This window comes from Microtus oregoni, unplaced genomic scaffold (assembly GCF_018167655.1).
Source record: "Microtus oregoni isolate MIOR12 unplaced genomic scaffold, Mior012 000006F_ref0000085, whole genome shotgun sequence".
Taxonomy (NCBI): Eukaryota; Metazoa; Chordata; class Mammalia; order Rodentia; family Cricetidae; genus Microtus; species Microtus oregoni.
Window position 1 is genome coordinate 60,904,294 of NW_024543065.1, and position 21,240 is coordinate 60,925,533.

General features: G+C 49.8%; 1 protein-coding gene across 3 annotated transcripts in view; it reads left to right on the plus strand.

Moving 5' to 3' along the window:
- Ankrd27 (ankyrin repeat domain 27) overlaps window positions 1-21,240 on the plus strand; it is a 60,025-nt gene that overhangs the window by 27,725 nt on the left and 11,060 nt on the right. For 2 of the 3 annotated variants that reach the window (XM_041654026.1, XM_041654028.1), the window contains 12 exons: window positions 872-950; window positions 2,191-2,323; window positions 5,956-6,048; window positions 7,637-7,764; window positions 8,221-8,303; window positions 8,988-9,103; window positions 9,987-10,079; window positions 12,176-12,373; window positions 15,868-15,927; window positions 16,051-16,170; window positions 17,457-17,501; window positions 20,360-20,482. In XM_041654026.1, the coding sequence (XP_041509960.1) occupies window positions 872-950; window positions 2,191-2,323; window positions 5,956-6,048; window positions 7,637-7,764; window positions 8,221-8,303; window positions 8,988-9,103; window positions 9,987-10,079; window positions 12,176-12,373; window positions 15,868-15,927; window positions 16,051-16,170; window positions 17,457-17,501; window positions 20,360-20,482 (1,271 nt within the window). The remainder of the gene's footprint in view (window positions 1-871; window positions 951-2,190; window positions 2,324-5,955; window positions 6,049-7,636; window positions 7,765-8,220; window positions 8,304-8,987; window positions 9,104-9,986; window positions 10,080-12,175; window positions 12,374-15,867; window positions 15,928-16,050; window positions 16,171-17,456; window positions 17,502-20,359; window positions 20,483-21,240) is intronic. The other variant, XM_041654027.1, reaches the window with a different exon arrangement.

The following is a 21,240-nucleotide window of genomic DNA, read 5'->3' on the forward strand; positions in this document are numbered from 1 at the left end:
AGGTTAAGACAAAGGAAGCAAAGAAAAACATAGTGTACAGTTGAAGAACAACTCCCAAAGAATCTTGTGGGATAATCAAGCAAGTATACAGTGTACTTCCAACAGCGGCAGAGAAGAGGGTGGAGTGGGTGCAGCCCACGTCTACGGTGGTAGGTTCACAGACTGTCTCCAACAGTAGAGTCTCAGAAAGGACACTGAGTGGCATAGGTGGCTCAGGTATTCGTGGTCTCTTCTTTTTGCGCCATTTGACTTATATTTCTTTACGCAGTTAGGTTTTGTTGTTGATGTTTTGAGACGGGGGTCACATTAACCCAGGCTAGCTCCAGCTCACCCATTGCTGGGGTTGTAAGTGTGTGCTATCTCACCCAGCCTTTTCTTTTTAATTAATTAATTTAGGTTTTTTTTTTTTTTTTTTTTGAGACAGGGTTTGTCTGTGTAGCCCTGGCTGTCCTGGAACACTCTCTGTAGACCAGGCTGGCCTTGAGTTTAGAGATCTGCCAGTTTCTGCCTCCTGAGTGTTGGGATTAGAGGTGTGCACCACCACCACCCCAGCTTTCTTTATATTTTTTAAGACAGGCTCTCACTCTGTAGTCCTGGCCGGCCTGGAACTCACTGTTTAGCCCAGACTGACCTTGAACTCAGGTGTTCTTGCCTTCAACTCCCCAAAACTGGAGTGACAGGCATATGCCAACTGCACGCTCTTTTATCCCCTTCTGATCTGTTCAGGACACTGTCAAGGAAGCAGCCGTGTTTTCTGCCTGGCGTTTGATTTTCCTAGGGTGTGGTTTTGTGGCTTGGTTGGTGGAGGAGACTCTGCGTCTGTCCTTCCGTTTGTGTCTCATGGTGTCTATGACCCTCTTTTCCCTTGTAGTGAATTTGGAGACCATGTGTGCTGATGACCTTCTCTCTGTCCTGTTGTATCTGCTTGTGAAAACAGAGATCCCTAACTGGTAACGTTTTGTTGTCATTGTTAATATACTGTTTCCTTATTTAGGCTCTTGAGACAGGGTCTCTCCTGTAGCCCAGGCTAGCCTCCAACTCTTGGTCTTCCTGCCTCAGCCTCTGGGTTCTGGAATTGCAGGAGTGACCCATTCTGCCCAGCATAAAATACTTTAAAATCTGGCTGCTCTGCATGTCCTGTATTTGAGGGGTGACTCCAAGAAAGGTGCCTTGAATTGATGTCTCTCTTAAGAGCAAGTGCTCTCTCTACACCCTTCAGAGGTGGCTCCCTTTCAGTGGATACATGGGGAAACTGAGGCCTGGTTTGACCTTTTGAAGTATGTGGCTAGACCATTGCTGAGTAGAAAGCAAATAATAGCTCTTTCTCCCACAGGTAACCATAATTCACTTTACAACCGTGAGCTTTCTAGCTAGGTGTAGCAGTATATCCCTTTAATCCCAGCACTCAAGAGGCAGAGGCAGGTGGATCTCTGAGAGTTTAAGGCCAGCCTGGTCTATATAGCAAATCCCAGGACAGGCAGTGTTACACAGTGAAAACTTCTTGGCAAAACCCCCAACCCAAAACCCCAATAATAAGCTGCCTTAGTCCCTGTTCTGTAGCTGTGAAGAGATATCATGGCCAAGGCAACTTATAAAAGGAAACATTTAACTGGGGGCTGGCTTACAGTTTCAGAGGGTCAGTCCATGATCATCGTGGTGGGCAGCACAGTGACTCACTGGCAGGCAAGGTGTTGAAGCTGTAGCTGAGAGCTCACATGATCTGTAAGCTTCAGGCAGAGAGAGGAGGTGGGGGCAGGGCCAGCACATAAGAGTTGAAATTGCCTTGGCTTCTTGGACTTTTGAAACCTCAAAGCCCACCCCCAGTGACACTCCTCCAAAGAGGCCCACCTGATCCAACAAGGCCATGCCTCCTAGTCCTTCCCAAACAGTTCCATCAACTAGAGAGCAGGCTATTCAACCATGTGAGCCTGTGGGAGCCGTTCTCATCCAAACCACCACATCAGCTTTCTGATAGCCAGCCTTTCCCAGGGAAGTCACAAGTAGTTTCTCTTGCCCTAATTGTACACATATCTAAAGTGGGGTGAAGGGGCTAGCAGACATTATACCGTCACCCCTACCCTAGTGGATAGACTTGACGGAGATCTTTAATTATCCATCCGAGTCAATAGCATTTTTTGTTTTAAAGTGTTAATTATACAACGATAACCCGCTTTTTCTTATTTTGGTCAGGATGGCAAATTTGAGTTACATCAAAAACTTCAGATTTAGCAGCTCAGCCAAAGATGAGCTGGGATACTGCCTGACCTCGGTCGAGGCTGCCATTGAATACATCCGGCAAGGAAGTCTCTCTACGAAGCCGCCTGTAAGTCCTCCCTGCCAACCCACCCTTCTTTGGGGATATCGGGGAACCTTTCAACTCAGAGCACTGCAGAGAGTTGGGGTTGAGGGGAGGGATGGGGGTTCTGTCACAGTCTGCCAAGACTAACAGTTCCGAGGCTTGAGAACCACTCAAGGAACCAGTTGTTGAGCCCCTAATTGGTTGCGGAAGCTGCTGTGTGAACAGTGGGATTTACACCGTCAATATCCTACTTCATTAACCCTGTCACCTAAAGGAGCCGTGTGTGGGAAAGGAAACCAGATATGGCCAATCTGGATGTCGTGGGGGTGATAGGCAAGAAATGATCATTGTTGTGTGCAGTCTGAGGGCTCATGGCCTTGTTATTGCTGCCTTGGTTGGTTGATGCGCTCCGGCGAGAGAGAGTGGTGCTGTTCCGATGTGAGTTATGAGAGTCTGAAGCCAAGATTTCACCGCTGGCCCTGTTTTACTACGTGGTGGCAGATAAATGCTATAACTTAGTAGGACTCAAAAAAAATCTCCACGCTGAAGTCAAAAAATGAAGAGTGAGCAGGTGTGGTGGTCCATGACTATAATCCCAGTACCTAGGAAGCTGAGGCAGGAGGATGGCTGTGAGTTTGAGGCTGACCTAGTCACATGATGAGTTCCATGTCAGCCTGGGCGACACTGTGAGACACGATATCAGAAGACGTAGGAAAAGGAAAGATAAAGAAGATAAGCAGAGAGGACAGCGAGTTTGAGTTCAGCCTGGGCTCCTTATGGTAAGACCTGTACCACACACTGTCCCCCAGGTATTGAGCAAGTCAGGCCTGACAGACGCTGCATCTTTACCTTGCTTGGCCTGTCGACCCAGTCAGTACTGGGTGTCCTTGTCTTTGTGGCTCCACATGAGACTCTGTCTGAAGTACAGACTCGGCTTTTACTGCAGCCCGGGTTTTAGGTCACGGAGTCTGGGTAGGAATGTATGGAGCCAGCAGTGATGTCACGACGCCACGTCCCTGGGGAGAGAGCCCTTGTGCATCTCCACGTGGCAGGCAAGGCTTCTGCACGTCCATCGGTTGAACTGGTTTCACCGTCAGCTCCGCGTCACGAGAGTTTTCTCTCCAGAGGGTCGTGAAACTCGAGCTGGCCACAGGCACCCTTAGGATGTCCTCTGGTGGAGATGCCAGCTTTCCAGAAACAAGGACTGCAGTGATGTCATCAGGATCCAGGCAGAGAGCTTGGAATAAATGGACCACTTCCCTACTTCATTTCTAAAGTTTTTAGTTACATGTGTCTGTGTCTGTGTATGCTCAGTGTGTGCAGGTTTCTGAAGAGGCAGAAGAAGGTGCTGGATCCCCTGGAACTGGAGTTACAGGCGGTTCGGAGCCCCTTGATGTGGGTGCTGGGAGCCAAACTCAGGTCCTGGAAAGGCAGCAAGTGCTCTTAACCACCGGGCCATCTCTCCAGCCCTAGATATTTGAAATATTTTATTTCCCTGCCTCTTTTTAAATCGCTCCTGGTCAGCTTCGCTTTCTTGTTGCTGTTTTGCTTTTGGAAAGGTGATGCCAGGGGTGAAACTTTGGTCCTTAGGCGTGCTAGGCTCTTTGGATCTGCGTCCCGAACCCTTGTTTTTGGAGGGCAGATCTCTCGGCTGACCTTCAGTGCCCAGTCCTCCTGCTTAGATGACAGGATTCACCACCATGCCCGGCTCTGAGCTCCTAATAACAGTGTTTGCTCATTTCCTGTGAGCCTCTGGGGTGCACAGCTTCTCTGAGTGCTCGTTCTTCCCTCTAGGTTTAGTTCTGGGGGCGCCAGCTTTCAGCACTGCCCCTCAGGAAGCACCCTAGACTTGAGCAGAGAGCCCTGTCTGACTGTTGTCCAGTGCCTTTGATGTCTCTCTGGCCCTAAGCTACTCAGCTGTCAGTCACCATACAAAGCAGATTGCTGGAGCTTTATATAGGATGAGGCAGCTGGGGACAGAAACGGTTCCTTCTGAGGTGCTGGCAGGATTTGTACGTCACTTTAGTTAGTCTGCACTGGAGGTGGGCAGACAGACGGGAGGGATGACGCTTGGGAGGGGACTTTGGAAATGATTCTTCCCCTGAGGCACTGTTGGCTTTATCTATAGCCTAGTCAGATCTTAGAGACAGGTGAAGAAAGAACTTTGTTCTACCATGTTGCCAGGAGCCTGACAGTTTCCAGCATCACCTGTGGAGGGGGATTTCCCTCACTTCCAACCAAGACTCTTGGTGGAGGAGTTCATTTGTCGTGCCATTTGGTTCCAGGGGCCCAAGTGAGCATGGAAGCATTGTGGTAGGAGTGATTTTGTAAAAACAGGCTCAAGACTGGGGGCGTGGCTCAGTGGTAGAGCATTTGCCTAGAATCCCCCAGTGAGGGGCTGGGGTGTGGCTCAGTGGTAGAGCATTTGCCTAGAATCCCCCAGTGAGGGGCTGGGGTGTGGCTCAGTGGTAGAGCATTTGCCTAGAATCCCCCAGTGAGGGGCTGGGGTGTGGCTCAGTGGTAGAGCCCCTGCCTAGAACCCCAGAGTGAGAGACTGGGGGTGTGACTCAGTGTTGATCACTTTGCTTCAAATTTTGCATTGAGAGGTTGGGGTCATCTCTCTGTGACAGGGCTTTTGCTAGAACAAGGCCCTGGCAGTGCAAAACAAAGCGAGCCCACAGTGAAACAGAGCACAGCATTGACCTCGGCTCAGATACTACCACTACCACATGCACAGAGGTTCAGCCGCCCTACAGTCAGGGAGTAACAGTAACCAATGAGTATAATAAACTGTAAAGTGTAAATTTCTAGGCTTTCTTAGGTTTTAGTCTTATTCATATGTATGTGTGTATATGTGTATGTGTGCATATGTTTATGTGTGCATATGCATGTAAGTGCCTGAGGAGGCCAGAGAGGGCGTCAGAATCCCTGCAGCCAGAGTTACAGGCAGTTGTGGGTCACCAGAGGTGGGTTCTGGGAACAGAACTCGGGTCCTCCAAAAGAGCAGCAACCGTTCTTAACCCCTGAGGCGTCTCCTCAGTCCCAGATTTCTAGGTATTTGTTGTCCAGATAAGCAGGTAAGCGTTACCTTTGCTGGGAGGATCTGATTATACTAACTTTGGCGGCTCCTTGATATGCAATGAGTGATTGGTGTTGAGAGATCTGTCGAGTTCCTGTGTCTGCCTAGATTTCCTCCCCGTGAATTAGGCTGACGTTTTCATGGGCACTGTCACAAAAAAGACTCCCCTTGCTGCTTGGCACCAGGGAGTAGAAACCAGTGTGTCCGGCGGTACTGTCCACAGCCCTGGTCAGAGAGGCAGCATCAGGCCATTCGGGCAATGGGAGGGAAGTCTGAGGGGCGGAGGCCAGGCCAAGCCAGTCTTCCATCTGGAGGATGGTGGCGTGTATATGGCACATTCCTCTCCTGTAGACGACTGTCTTCACCCTGTTGCCTCGCTGCCCCAGGCTACAAATTTCAGAGCTCACCTCCCTTTGTTCCCTTTTTGCGCTGAGGCGGATCTGTGCTTCAGCTCAGAGAGCAGATCTGGGTTGGGGAGAGCCCCTGAGGGCCACTCCTGGGTTGAATATCAGGGCTTGTGCCTGGGCCCTTTCTGGGGAGGATCTGTGACAGGGTCTGTGATGTGTGATGACCACAGGACTCTGAGGGAGTAGGTGACAGACTGTTTCTCAAGCAGAGGATGAACGTACTGTCTCAGATGACGTCAACACCCATCGACTGCCTGTTTAAGGTAAGACCCCAGGATGTCTTTGAGGGCGAAGACACGGGAACGTTGTTCCATCTTGCGGTGTCTGTGAAAGTCCCGGGAGGTTCTGTGTTCTGTCTGTGAGGGTGGCAGGAAGACGGCCTGATTCCCCAATGTACGCCGTGCTGTTACCACGGCATGGCGCACTGGGGCTGCCGGGCCTCAGAACCTTTGTCCACCACTCAAGTCCAGCTCAGTGAGATCTCTCCCTGGTACCCGACAGAGCTGAGACCTCTCCTGGACCCGAGGTACTCAGCTGAGAGTGTCGTATCTGATGCCCTGGGACTCTGATCCAGGGTGTCAGAAGCACTCTTCAGATGCTCACGGACTCCTGGAAGGCTCCTGAGGCAGTTTCTAACCATCACTGTGGGCTGCATGAGACTGGACCTTCTCTGAGGGTCTACTGATGTTTTCAGGCTTCTGGGAGAGCCCATAGAAGGGGGCACATCTGTGAATTACAGAAGCCAAACCCTGTGGGTTTGTGTGCTGGTGGGGGTCTCCTGCTAATTGCAGGTGTTTTGTTTCTCTTAAGCCTAGGCTCTGCTTGATTACTATAGGGATTGCACTGAGGCTCTGTCTGTCTGTCCCTTTCACTCCTACTCCTTCATTGATGCTGGAAATTGAACCTAACACCACTCACATGCTAAGCAAGCAGTCTGCATCTGAACCATAGCCCAGCCCCTGGCTGGTGGAGTCTAGATGGGTATTCCGTAGCTCAGCCACTCCCTCAGGCCTAGGTGTTTTGAAACAGTGCCTACCTGTACAGCCCATGCTGGACTTAAACTCACCATTCTCCTGCCTCTGCTTCCTGAGTGCTGGGATTAAAGGCACGTGTCAGCCGGCACAGCTGAGGAGTTTGCTAATGAAGCGTCAAAATCCACACTGGGGGACTAAGATAGGCTGCGGGCCTTTTCTTGGTACTTTGGAAATTTTGTTAGGTAGTTTTCAGAAACCATGTAATGGAATGTGAAAGCTATCCCAAAGCTGCCACACAGGCTGGTTTCATTGCAGTCACCAGCCCAGTGTCTCCGTCTGCCCAGACAGACTTGAAGCCAGCCCCAGAGAAGCCATTTCAGTGTAATCGCAGGTAAACCTTTAGTCCCATCTCAGGAGGCAGAGGCTGGTGGATCTCTGTGAGTTTGAGGCCAGCTTGGCCTACAGAGTGAGTTCCAGGACAGCCAGGGTTACACAGAGAAACCCTGTCTTGAAAACCAATCCAAATAAACAAAAGAGTTCGAGGATAGCCTGGGCTACAGATTGAGACCTCTTTTAATAACAAAATAAGCCAGACTCGGTGGTCCAGACTTGTCATCCCAGTGACTCAGGAGGCTTACAAATTCTAGGCCAGCTTGGTGTACAGAGTGAGTTCAAGGCCAGCGTACTTAGTGCGACCCTGTCTGTATAGAAGAAGGGCCAGGATGTGGCTCCATGACGGAGTGCTTGCCTGGGGTGTGTGACATCCTGGGTCCAGTCACAAGTACTGCTAAATCAAGCGAAAAGCAAACCTCAAGACCCGTTGAGGCAAGCAAACGATGCTTTAGCATTGATACTGTTGAGGTGCCCCTTTATCTAGCACATTGCGTCTGGTAACCAGAAGGAGGTGGAAAGACTTCTGAGCCAAGATGACCAGGACAAAGACACCATGCAAAAGATGTGCCACCCGCTTTGCTCCTGCGAGGACTGTGAGAAGCTTGTCTCTGGGTAAGATGGGCCTGGGGGCACGGAGAGCCCGGGTGAGAATTCACAGGGTGCAGAGAAAGCTCTTCCCATTGCCCGGCAGTTGTTGTCTGTGTCCCGAGTGCAGGGAAATGCCTGCCTCTTCCGCATCCTCAGCACCGGTCCTGCCTGCGCCTCACAGGGGCTTTTAAGAGGGAGAGGGGCGAATGCTAGTTTCTTCTGATACCATTTTTGGTTTCCCATTATGCTTGATGCGCGATTTTGTCGTGTCGAGGCCTAAAGGGTCAGTGGGGACGGACGCTGGAGCCACAGGCCTCTGATCCTCGGTGCCTGGGAGAGTGAGAGGCACCTGTGCCTGATCCTTTACCAATGGGGAAGGCTCTCATCTTGGACGGTGTCCATTTTAACCTCATCTCGTTAGCCTGGTGGGGAGGGCTCTTCTGTGCCTTTATCTGTTTTCCCATCTCCTTTCTGTTTCAGGAGGTTGAATGACCCATCGGTTGTCACTCCTTTCTCCAGAGATGACCGGGGTCAAACACCCCTCCATGTGGCTGCCCTCTGTGGTATGTGGCTTTGGGCTGGCTCCTATGACTTATTGAGACAAAAGGATAATTAGTACCCCCAAAGCCAGTGGAGGCCCAGCTGATGGGGTACCGGCAAGGGTCCCTTTGACTGATAAGTATCCCCACAAACCTGTTAGCCACTGTGCCACCTTGCAGGCTGGAGGAGCACTCGTGTGGCCCTCCAGGCTTGGAGACTGGTCAGTGAGGACAGGCTGGAATGTCTGCTAAGATGATCTCAGAATCGTGTTTTGGGGCTCACATATCTCCGTCTTTAAAGACAGCATTGAGCCAAGTGTGATGGCACAGACCTGTCATCTCAGGTACTCAGGAAGCTGAGGCAGGAGGATTATGAATTCAAGGCTAGTTTGGGCTATATAGTGAGACTCCATCTCAAAACTAGGAGCCTGGAGTACAAATGTCGTCAGTCACCATGTGGGTGTTGGGAATCGAACCTGGGTCCTCTGGAAGAGCAGCCATCTCTCAAGCCCCTGGCCCATTGGCATTCTTGCTGTTGAAGTAGACCAGGGTGTGATCCCTTTGTAGGGCATCCCACAGTGATTCAAGTCTTCAGTGCTTGACCCATGTCACCACTGGCTCCTGTAGAGCTGGCCCATCGAGAGCGAGGTGGTATCGTCATTGGAAGCCACTCTGCTTCCTCCAGTGAGAGGTCCTTCTGCTCTGCAGGTCAGGCATCCCTCATTGACTTCCTGGTCTCCAAAGGTGCCATAGTGAACGCCACCGACTATCATGGGTCCACTCCCCTCCATCTGGCATGTCAGAAAGGCTTCCAAAGTGTGACGGTGAGCGGCAGGGTTGTGTGGAACGTTGCGCAGCCGATTCCTCTCTGTGTGGGGACTTCGTGGTGGTACCATGCACTAGTCCCATGCTGGCTCTACTGCTGCCAGGCACAAGGACCCCGGAGGCCGAGGCACCTCCCTGGAGATGGGCTGAGATGGGAAACTTCCTGATCGTCTCAGGGAGGGAAGGGCAGGGTCCTAGACATTTTTCTTTAAACGTTGTTTTGACAGGAAGCAGTGAGCATATCATACTTTATGTGTGTGTTACATCTGTATGCGTGCATGTGAGCCACCGTGCACATGTGGAGGTCAAAGGGAAACTTGCTGGAATCTGCTCTCTTCCTTCTACCACGTGGATCCCAGGGCTTGAACTCAGGTTGTCAGGCTTGGTGACAAGTGTCTTTATCTGCTTAGCCATCTTGCCAGCCTGCAATGGCATCATTTTTAACAGGGGTATAGGTTGGGGATCCCACATCTTAATGCTCAGATGTTTCAGATTTTGGAATATCGGGCACATAGCCTAAAGGTGATTTTGTATAATATTCTAAGTATCTTGTGTGCCTGTGCTTTGGCACATGTTACATGCCTCTGTCACATGTGACCTGGTATGAAGTTTTCTGCCTAGGTTATGTCAAAAGCTCAACACTTTTCAGGTTTGGGGAGATGGGGGTATATCTCTATGCTGAAGCATCTACCTAGCATGGGTGGAGCCCTGTGTTTCTCCCCTAAAAAAAGAAAGAAAATAATATTTTGGATTTAGGGCCAAGAGTATAGAGCCCATGTAATGTCTAAGATCTGACCATGACCCCAGCCCTGGTCACACTTGGGGATGCTGTGGCGCCCCCTGCTCCTCCTGGAGCTCAGCTGCTGTCTTCTCTCCTCCCAGCTGCTGCTGCTGCACTACAAGGCCAGCACGGAGGTGCAGGACAACAACGGCAACACCCCGCTGCACCTGGCCTGCACCTACGGGCACGAGGATGTAAGTGGCCCCTGCTTTATGTATTTCTCCCTTGTGAAGAGTTACAGACTAGAAACTAGCCCCACCTTGGATCGCGTGGATAGTTATCGAAACGTTGGTATGTAATTTTTTAAAATTTCGTTTACTTTTTGCTGTCCTGTGTGGCTATGGTATGTACCCGATGGGACAGGGGCCACCACACGTGTGGAGGGCAGAAGATGACAGCTGTGCGGAGCTTGTTCTCTCCTCCCACCAGGTCCTAGATTGGTATCTATTGCTGTGATGAACCTGTGACCACACACAACTTGAGAAGGGAAGTGTTTCTTTCACCTTACAGGTTACAGTCCATTCTGGGGGAAGTCAGGACAGGAACTCAAAGCAGGAATCCAGAGGCAGGAACTGAAGCAGAGACCACGGAGGGGTGCTGCTTACCAGCTTGTTCATCATAGCTTGCTCAGCCTGCTTTCTTAAACAACCCAGGACCATCTGCCCAGAGGTGGCACAGTGCACAGTAGGGCTTACCCGATCAATCACCAATCAAGAAAAGGCTCCACAGACTTGCCTACAGGCCACTGTGATGGAGGCATTTTCAGCTGAGGCTCCCCTTCCCAGAGCACTCTCGTTTGTCAAGCTGACTTTTACAGGGGTTCCCGGATGGAACGCAGGCTGGTGTAGCAAGTGCTCACCTATGGCGCCACCTGCTGGCCCTGTAATCTGCAACGTTTAAATGTTGAACGTTTAATAGATGTGATTGATAGCTGGAGAAATTTAAAACCTAATTGTGCATGATCTCCCCCTGAAGTTAAATCAGTTTTAATCACCCACATGACCATCTGACTCTGAACTCCTTCACATTTGATTCGAGCAACTCTGAGAGTTCCACTTCTTCCTCTGACTTTGCTAAGCACATGTTCGTCATAGACTCCTCTCCCATCTCTAGAGTTACACACCCCTTCTCCTGGTCTTATGGTGTAGCCCGGGATAGCATTGAACCTCCTAGACCTTCTGTGTGGTCTGGTCAATGAGTAGTGGGGTCAAAGGTGTGGGTTCACCACAGATGTCCTTGTAGAAAATCTGAATTGTATGTAATGTTACATAATTTGTATCTGTTTATGTAACTGCTCCTCTATAGTCAGAAAAGTCATTTCAAGTTCCAGCTGGAATCACCCACCATCTGTGTATAACCTTCTTGGTAAATACTTACCCAGCGCCTGCTTTGAGATTCATTTTGGATGGTTCTGCAGTATACTAAACAAGTTCATTTTCTTTTCTTTCTTCCTTTTTTCCTTCCTTTCTTTATTTTTTTGAGATAGGGTTCCTCTTTGTAACAGCCCTAACTGTTCTGGAACTCTCTCTTGTAGACTAGGCTGGCCTTGAACTCACAGAGTTCTGCCTGCCTCTGCCCCCCAAGTGCTGGGATTAAACGCGTGCACCACAACCAGCTGACCAATTTTATTTTCTTAAAGGTTTTTCCAATATATGTATTAATTTACAGTAGTACAACTTTGTTTTGTAAGTTTGAAAACTTCTTTTATTATTTTTTGGATTATTTTGACAGGCATCTCTGTCTGTTATCCAGGCTTCCCTCAAGCCCATTCAGTTTCCCAAACACTGGGAGTATAAGCAAGGTTACCCTCTTATTGACTGATGATTGGTGAATCTTTTTTTCACCCTCATGTTTCGCTTGTTATTGGGAATTGTCCCAAGGCCTCCTTGCACACTAGACCAGGAGACAAAGGTTATACTACCGAGCCACACCCCAGCCCCTCCCTGGGGGATTCTAGGCAGGGGCTCTACCACTGATCCACACCCCAGTCCCTCCCTGGGGGATTCTAAGTAGGTGCTCTACCACTGAGCCATGTTCCCAGCCCCTCCACTGGGGGATTTTAGACAAATACTTGACCAATGATCCATTTGGGGTCTTTTGGAAAAAAAAATGAGGTGTCTTGATCAGGGAATGTGAAACCCTTTTATTAGAACTGCTGATTTCTGTATTTTTATCTTGGTGAGTGGAGCCTCAGTCAAATTAGGGCATGGCCCCTGGCTAAAGGCAGCACTGGCGTTGCCCTCGGTGCTCCTTCATGTTAGAGAACGATGATTTTGCTATGTCTTTGCAGTGTGTGAAGGCTCTGGTCTACTATGATGTCCAGGCCTGCAGAATGGACATTGGAAACGAGAAAGGAGACACAGCCCTGCACGTTGCTGCACGCTGGGGTTACCAGAGCATCATAGAGACGCTGCTGCAGAATGGAGCCCCCACAGAGATCCAGAACAGACTGAAAGAAACGCCACTCAAGTGCGCACTGAACTCAAAGGTAGCTCTTTCATCTCTGAGCAGCTATGCAACTATTAAAGCTAAGAAATCTGCACACAGACCAGCCTTCCTGAGAAAATGTACGCTAGCACTGAGGACAGAACGCAAACTCCATAAACTCCATCCTTTTGCTCTATTTGGGACCTTGTTGTTAGTGGGTTTTCCTGATGGATAGAGTTTCCAGTTTTGTTGGCAGTTTCTCTCAGTGTTATCGTTAGGAGCAGCTTCTGGCAGACTTGGCTCCGGCCTGAGTGTTGTGCCTCTCCCAGCCCAGGAACTGTGTGCTGTGTGAGACTGGACGGTGGCTGTGAGGAGCCACAGAGAGCAAACGGAGGACAAGACACCACAGGGACAAGCGCCACCTCCTCTCCCTTCATCTCTGCTTCTAGAAACTGCATTTTAGTTTGGCCCGAGATTGAACGACTGAATTAGATAAGTTAGAGACTGAGTCTCGTATTTAGCCTTGAACTCACAGAAATTCTCCTGCCTCAGTCTCCTGAGTGCTGGGATTATTCTGTGTCTAGACTTGGTCTTGAGGAAGAGGAAGTTTTGGCTTTTCCATCTGTCTGAGGGTAGGGAGGATTTGCAGGGCATAAGGCATATTTTCTTTTTTTAAAAAGGTTTTATTTATCTGTTTATCAATTTATTTATTTATTGGTTTTTTGAGATAGGGTTTCTTTGTGTAGCCCTGGATGTCCTGGAAATTACTTTGTAGACCAGGCTGGCTTCAAACTCACAGAGCTCTGCCTGCCTCCCAAGTGCTAGGATTTAAGTTGTGTGCAGCCACGATCTGGTGTTAGATACTTCTTTTTAAATTAGTTTATTTTTTAATTTATATGTATCTATATGTATTGTGTTCTTGAGGGCCAGATAAGTGCATCAGATCCTCTAGGCCTAGAGTTACAGGCAGTTGTGCGCCACCCAACATGGCTGCTGGAAATGGAATTCAGGTCCTCTGGAAGAGCAGTAAGGTGTTCCTAACTCTTAAGCCATCTCTCCAGCCCTACTTATTTTATTTTAAATTATGTGTATGCATGCTTGTCTGTGTGAATGCATACATATGTCAGCACAGTAGCCTTGGAGTCCAAAAGAGGGCACTGGATCTCTCTGGAGCTGGGAGCCACCCGATGTGGGTGCTGGGAACTGAACTTGGGGTCTCTGGAAGAGCAGTCAGCATGTAGCCATCTCTTCAGTCCCTGAAGATTCTTGCTGTTGTCAAACTTTCAAGCCAGCTCTAACAATAGATGGAATAAGAGGAAGAGAGCATCAGATTCAGGTATCCATGGTAACCGTCATCTTCAGAGGGGATTCGGCATCCATGGTAACAGTCATCTTCAGTAGGGACTCAGGCATCCATGGTAACAGCCATCTTCAGTAGGGACTCAGCATCCATGGTAACAGCCATCTTTGGTGGGGACTCAGCATCCATGGTAACAGTCATCTTCAGTGGGGACTCAGCATCCATGGTAACAGTCATCTTCAGTAGGGACTCAGGCATCCATGGTAACAGTCATCTTCAGTAGGGACTCAGGCATCCATGGTAACAGTCATCTTCAGTAGGGACTCAGCATCCATGGTAACAGCCATCTTCAGTAGGGACTCAGCATCCATGGTAACAGCCATCTTCAGTAGGGACTCAGCATCCATGGTAACAGTCATCTTCGGTGGGGACTCAGCATCCATGGTAACAGCCATCTTTAGTAGGGACTCAGGCATCCATGGTAACAGTCATCTTCAGTAGGGACTCAGCATCCATGGTAACAGCCATCTTCAGTAGGGACTCAGGCATCCATGGTAACAGTCATCTTCAGTAGGGACTCAGCATCCATGGTAACAGTCATCTTCAGTAGGGACTCAGCATCCATGATAACAGTCATCTTCAGTAGGGACTCAGCATCCATGGTAACAGTCATCTTTGGTGGGGACTCAGCATCCATGGTAACAGTCATTGTCAGTAGGGACTCAGCATCCATGGTAACAGCCATCTTCAGCAGGGACTCAGCATCCATGGTAACAGTCATCTTTGGTGGGGACTCAGCATCCATGGTAACAGTATTCTTCAGTAGGGACTCAGGCATCCATGGTAACAGTCATCTTCAGTAGGGACTCAGCATCCATGGTAACAGTCATCTTTGGTGGGGACTCAGCATCCATGGTAACAGTCATCTTCAGTAGGGACTCAGCATCCATGGTAACAGTCATCTTCAGTAGGGACTCAGCATCCATGATAACAGTCATCTTCAGTAGGGACTCAGCATCCATGGTAACAGTCATCTTTGGTGGGGACTCAGCATCCATGGTAACAGTCATTGTCAGTAGGGACTCAGCATCCATGGTAACAGCCATCTTCAGCAGGGACTCAGCATCCATGGTAACAGTCATCTTTGGTGGGGACTCAGCATCCATGGTAACAGTATTCTTCAGTAGGGACTCAGGCATCCATGGCAACAGTCATCTTCAGTAGGGACTCAGCATCCATGGTAACAGTCATCTTTGGTGGGGACTCAGCATCCATGGTAACAGTCATCTTCAGTAGGGACTCAGCATCCATGGTAACAGTCATCTTCAGTAGGGACTCAGCATCCATGGTAACAGCCATCTTCAGTAGGGACTCAGCATCCATGGTAACAGTCATCTTTGGTGGGGACTCAGCATCCATGGTAACAGCCATCTTCGGTGGGGACTCAGCATCCATGGTAACAGTCATCTTCAGTAGGGACTCAGCATCCATGGTAACAGTCATCTTCAGTAGGGACTCAGCATCCATGGTAACAGTCATCTTCAGTAGGGACTCAGCATCCATGGTAACAGTCATCTTCAGTAGGGACTCAGCATCCATGGTAACAGTCATCTTCAGTAGGGACTCAGGCATCCATGGTAACAGTCATCTTCAGTAGGGACTCAGCCTCCATGGTAACAGCCATCTTCAGTAGGGACTCAGCATCCATGGTAACAGTCATCTTTGGTGGGCTTCCTCAGCCAGCCCTAAAGTTATCTCCTCAATTGTGACCAGTAGTAGAATACCCTAGGTCTCAAAATGTCTGTTCAGAAGACTCTTTCCAATCACAAGAGGAGAAAAGTTGCTGGGGACGTTTAGCAGACAGCTCCTTTGTGAAGCCCAGCCCCACCAGTATAAAACAGACTGTCGTCTGGTAGGGGGTAAAAAAATCTTAAAAATAGTGGGAAAATTCTCAATAATTATTGTAAATTTTAGCTTTAAAAATGTTACATTTTAAATTTTGTGTGTGGGATGTCAGAAATTTTCTTGTTCTAACACGTAGGTTCAGGGTATCAAACGCCGTTGTTCAGGGTATCAAATCAGGCTTGGTAGCACTTGCTTTTCGCCTGCAGAGCAGTCTCTGTAGAGCCCAAAATGAGCCTTTCATAGACCTACGACCATCTCTGTCACTGTCCCCTGGGGACAGGCAGGCCAAGGAGTCTGGGAATGTTACAGCCATCTCATTGGATGCCTCTCCTGTCCTCATTGTCACCTAGATTCTGTCTATCATGGAAGCCCATCAGCTGTCCTCTGAACGGAGGCCAAGGCCTTCTGAGGTAAGTCTCTAAGTCTGTAGGGTCATGCTTCCTGCTGTCATGAGCTTGGCGCCCCTCCTCTAGACCTGATGTGCCTATGACCATGCCCATGTCCCTTTCGTTGCCCATGCTGCCTTCCCACAGGTCCCTGCACTGTCCCCCACATGCTCCGTGGATTCCATCAGCCAGGACTCCTCCACTTCCAGCTTTTCTTCCATCTCGGCGAGCTTCAGGCAAGAAGAAGTCAAAAAGGACTACAGGGAGGTGAGCCTCCTACATGGGCGGACCCTGTAGGCTAGCCAGAGCTGGGCCAGCCTGCAGCCTGCTTACAAATCAGCTGGTTTGTGGCTCCAAGGTCAATGCCTTTGAGATGCGCCCAACTGCATGCCATGTCGTCTTCACTTTTTCTGGCTCTTCTAGGTCTGTTCTCCATAGCAGTTCTCAGAATGTGTGTGTATGAGAGAAAGAGAGGGTGGGGGGCACAGAGACACACCCAGAAAGAGACAGACACAGAGATGGGGCAGAACAAAAAGTAAAGTAAAGGAAGAAACTGTAGCCTAAGAAAAACATGCTTGTATAGAGATAGCTGAGAGCTCCAAGTTCCAACTCTCTTAGTACATCCTCTGTCTCCGCCCCCGGAGCATCCCTGTGAGCCTGGCACACTTCATCCCTTACAGTCTGATGTGTACACAGCTCATATTTTGTAAAAGTTTACGGTTTGTCTTTTTCCTTTTGTTCTTCATGCTTGTTCAGTATCAGTGCAATCAATCTGTCCCATCCTTCTGCAGAGGTGTGAACCATTGTATCCCTGTCCCATTGCTCCTCTCATGGGTCACTGACCACCCCAGAGGGGTCACCCCCCCCCCCCCAAAGCATCCAGTGAGCTTCATGCAGAGTCGCCGAAAAGAAGCCAAGGTGTGCCCAGACAGGGCCTCCAGTCTTTCAGAGGCCTGCTGTGGTTCTTGGGAGCGGCGTCTACTCTCACAACCCCTGTACCTAGCAGAGTATGAGAGCTGGGTGTATGAAGTGGGTTGGGGTAGCTGGCTTCTTCAGAAGGGACCCTGACCTGTGCTGGTGGCAGGTACCTTTGTGCTACTCAGGAGGGTGAGGCAGGAAGACCACAACCCAAGGTTTGCTGGGGCCATAGTGTGAGTTCACAGCTCAGCCTGAAGAACTTAGTGAGCCTCTGTCTTGAAATACAAAGTAAAGAGCCCTGGGGTTTATCCCAGTGGCAGGGCACTTGCCCAGGATGGGCAATGCCCTAGGTTCTGTTCTTAGTACCACCAAGCCGAAAGAAGGAAGTCATCTTGTGTTAGGGTCACTGTCATCCCACCTCCCACTTAAGTTGCGTTCTGGTTTATGTTAAGTGGAAGGGGTCCTGTGCAGCTGCCAGGCATCTAGATGAACAATCTTGGGGACACGTTTTAAAGGTGGCAAGCAAGTCACTGGACCTGGAGAGAAGGCTACCAGGTTTTCAGAATGCTAGTGTCATTCCCGTTGTTATTTTATTATTAAACCATTTCCCTGACTTGCTTTCTCCTTCCATTAAGGTAGAAAAGCTTCTAAGAGCAGTTGCTGATGGAGATCTCGAAATGGTGAGTTTTTCAGAGAGTGTTTTTCTCGCCACTGTGTGTCAAAATTCCTGATGTTTATAACTGAAGAGGAAGAGGGTTCACAGTCCATCACTGCAGGGACACTGTGGTGCTGGGAGCTTGAGACAGCTGCTCTTAACATGGGGTGGCCCAGGAAGCAAAAGGAACCCCCCAAAGGCCTGCCCCTAGTGCGGGATATCCCACAGCTAAGTCCAGGCTCCTGAAGGCTCCACCATCTTCAGTGTGACATAAATCACAACACCCCAGCTAGTGAGTGGGCATCCAAAACAGGAGGGACAAATGTCCCAACGAGGGACATTTTGAGATTAAAATCCCAAGGAAGAGCATTTTTAGAGCCCACAGCGTGAAGTGACCTCAGTTTGAACTTCTCGCTAGGCGGCCTCCCTGCAAGCTCCTCAGGAAGCTTACCTGTATTTTGCACTTACTTTACATGTACTTTGCATATACTTTGTCATGGTGATGCTAGGCTTATCCTTTGAGGAAGTGCCTAGCAAGCAAGGTCCTGCCTTCTAGAGAGGGCCCTTCTGGGAGTCAAAGTGATGCTGGCAAGAATCCAGACCAGGGTTACAGGAATGGGAAACAGGAGGAATGGGAAAGCCAAACAAAGCCAGGGTTGCATGAGTCTCAGTGAAGATAGTCTGTGGACAGCGGACTCCCGGGCCAGCAGGCTTGGGGCTCTGTGATGTCACAAGCAGGGACGGGGCTCACAACAGCAGCAGCCAGTAGAGACAAGTCTTCCCCAGCCAGTTTCCATTGGCTTCCTGAAAGCAGCAAACCCAGAGCTCTGAATGAGTCACCTTCTAAGGGCGTTACAGCTTTCAAGAGTGCTTCTGCGGGGGAGAGATGGCCCAGTGGTCACGATCACCCACTGCTCCTGCAGAGGACCCAGGCTTTGTTCCTAGCACCTACGTTAGTGGCTTACAGCTGCTACCTACTCCTGTCCTGGGGGAATCTAACACTTTCTGGCCTCTGTGGGCATCAGGCACACATGTGGTACATACAAATTTATGCAGACACATGCATACACATAAAATAACGAATACATTTTTTTTTAGAAGTGCCTTTTCACTGAGGACTGAGTAGGGGGCCATGTTTGCTCCTTGTGTTACTGTAACAAGATGATATGAGAGCAAACCGATTTGTTGCAGCTTCCAGTCTTGGGACTGACCAGAGTCACTGGGGTTTATGCATTTGGGCAGGGAGTTTCTTCACTTTGTGGCAGGAGAAAGCTCTAGAGAGAGGGCCTATGAGATGGCGTAGTGAGTGAAGGGGCTTGCTGCACAGGCCTGGCTGTGACCTGAGCTTGCTCTGGAACCCATGTCAAGAGACAGCCGACTTCCCAGTTGTCTTGTGTTCTGACCTCCACACTTCGCTGTGCCATGTATACAACACCCCCCCCCAGGCATGCTTGCGCACACACACAAACATACGAACAATGATAAAGTTTTTAAAAAGGCAGAGCTAGAGGGTGTAAAGTGTTAGACACCACAGACCCCCTCCACAAGGGTCCACCCCTAAGTGACCTGCGTCCTCTAGCTAGGCCTCACCCCCTACGGTTCTCCCACTTCCTAAAGCAGCACCATTAGTTGGGGTATAGACGTCTAACCTGCACGGGGCATTTCCTAGTCAAACCATTGCAGAGGCGGTAAACAGGAATTGTGGAGTTGCATTCTAACAGCCTCTGGGACCAGCTGCTGTCTCAGCTGTCTGCACCTAGCTGGTATTAGGGTTTCCATTCATGAGACCAGCTCTGCAGAACCCAGCATTCCTGTGGTCTCTAGGTTCTTAAAAGCCGCTGTAGAAGCCTGTTTTATAGTCTGTGTGGGAAGCAATGACTAGCCCGGGTTATGACCGTCTATTCTGCTCCCACTGAGGACAGATGGGGTTCAGGCCCCTTGTGGAAAGGGTGGACAGTGACATCCTATGCAGTGTCTCAAGTCACCATCCAGACGGACCTCCTTGTGCTGTCACAAGGGTCCCTCTTGAGGCCACCTGCCCATCTGGTTCCTACCCTGACTTGTGAGCAGAGCTGGCTGGTTTTGTAGTTGCCACCCCTGCATAGGGTCTGGAAGGACCACAGGGGACAGGAGGTTTAGCATTGATGGGGTTCCCCTCAAGCTCTGTCCCCCTCGCAGACACTGGTAGTGAAGCTGAGAAATGCATGTCTGTGACTGCTTTCTTTCCTCAGATGAATTATTATTATAGGGGAACAGGGTCTTACTGTGTAGTTCAGGCTGGTCTTGGACTTGCAACCCTCTTGCCTCACCCTCCTGAGTGCTGGGATTTCAGGCGTGGGCCACCACATAAGCTAGCAACTAGCCTGCGCTGGAACCCATGCATGCCCAGTCTGGGGGTTTCTTTGCTTCTGCCACGCATGTTGGCATGTACCAGTGGAAGGCCCATGGTGGGGGGCTGGGGATTCTGGGGTGCACTCTGTATGTAGCACAGCACGGAACACTTATCATGAGGTTTCTGTCGGGCGGTAAGGGTGGTTCTGGAACTAACCTGCTTAGGTGGTGTAAGAGTGTGTACTCAGGGCCAGGGTCTGACAGCCTGCCCTCCTGCCCCCCTTCAGTCTGTCCCTCTTAATGCAGCAAAGACTAATTTGCTGGGAAATGACAGGTTAATCCCTCTGTGCTACCCAGGGAACTTGGAATGGCCTGAACACAGGTGGCGCCTACATTTATTGTTGAAGAACAAATGATTTTTGTCAGTAACTTCAGTGGTCCAAGGAGCTGATTTGGAAAGTGTGTGTGCATGCGTACTTGCGTGCTTATGTATCTACTAGTAAAGGCATCAGAATAATTGAGTCCCCGTTTCTCCTCTCTGCCTACCACCAGGTTCGCTACCTTTTGGAGTGGACGGATGATGACCTGGACGATGTGGACGAGGCCGTCAGCTCAGTGGATCTAGAATTCTGTCACCCCTTATGCCAGTGCCCCAAGTGTGCTCCAGTCCAGAAGGTTCGACTCTGCCTGTATCTGTGGGACGGGGTGGAGAGGTGGGAGGCACGTGTTGTTCTTTCTGCCTAGGAAGTTCTCCAAGTCATGCCCTAGTGACACAGACATCCCCAGGGGCTGATCAGTCATGTGATGAGGAGAACACCATCCCTTCTTTGGTTGTTTTCAGCCCCCTTGTTACTTAATTTATTTTTGAGACATGGTTTCTCTGTGTAGCCCTGACTGGATGTCACTCTGTAGACCAGGCTGACCTTGAACTCACAGAGATTCACCTGCCTCTACCCGCCCCCCCCCCCGCCAAGTGCTGGGATTAAAAGCATGCACCACCATGGCTTGCTGGACCTTTTATTTTCTATGTATGCATGTTTTGCTGGCATGTATATTGATGCATCACGTATATGCAGTGCTCATGGAGGCCAGAAGAGGGCGTCAGATGCCCTAGAGCTGGAGTTGCAGATGTTTGTGAGCTGCCCTGTGGGTGCTGGGAACTCCGGTCCTCTGGAAGAGCAGCCACTGAGCCATCCATCCCTACACACACACACACACACACACACACACACACACACACACACACACCCTTTTTAAAGGTGTGACTTACAGGTAGTAGGATCCAACCTTCGGTGAATACAGTAATGTTTGTTCTCAATGAGATGCTCTACAGAGCAGTTCCATCTGACCTTTGATTGATTCCTCTCCTCTCAGCATGACTTTAAAGCCATCAGGGATAAGAAGCAGTTTCATGCTAGGAATGGAAGGGAAGT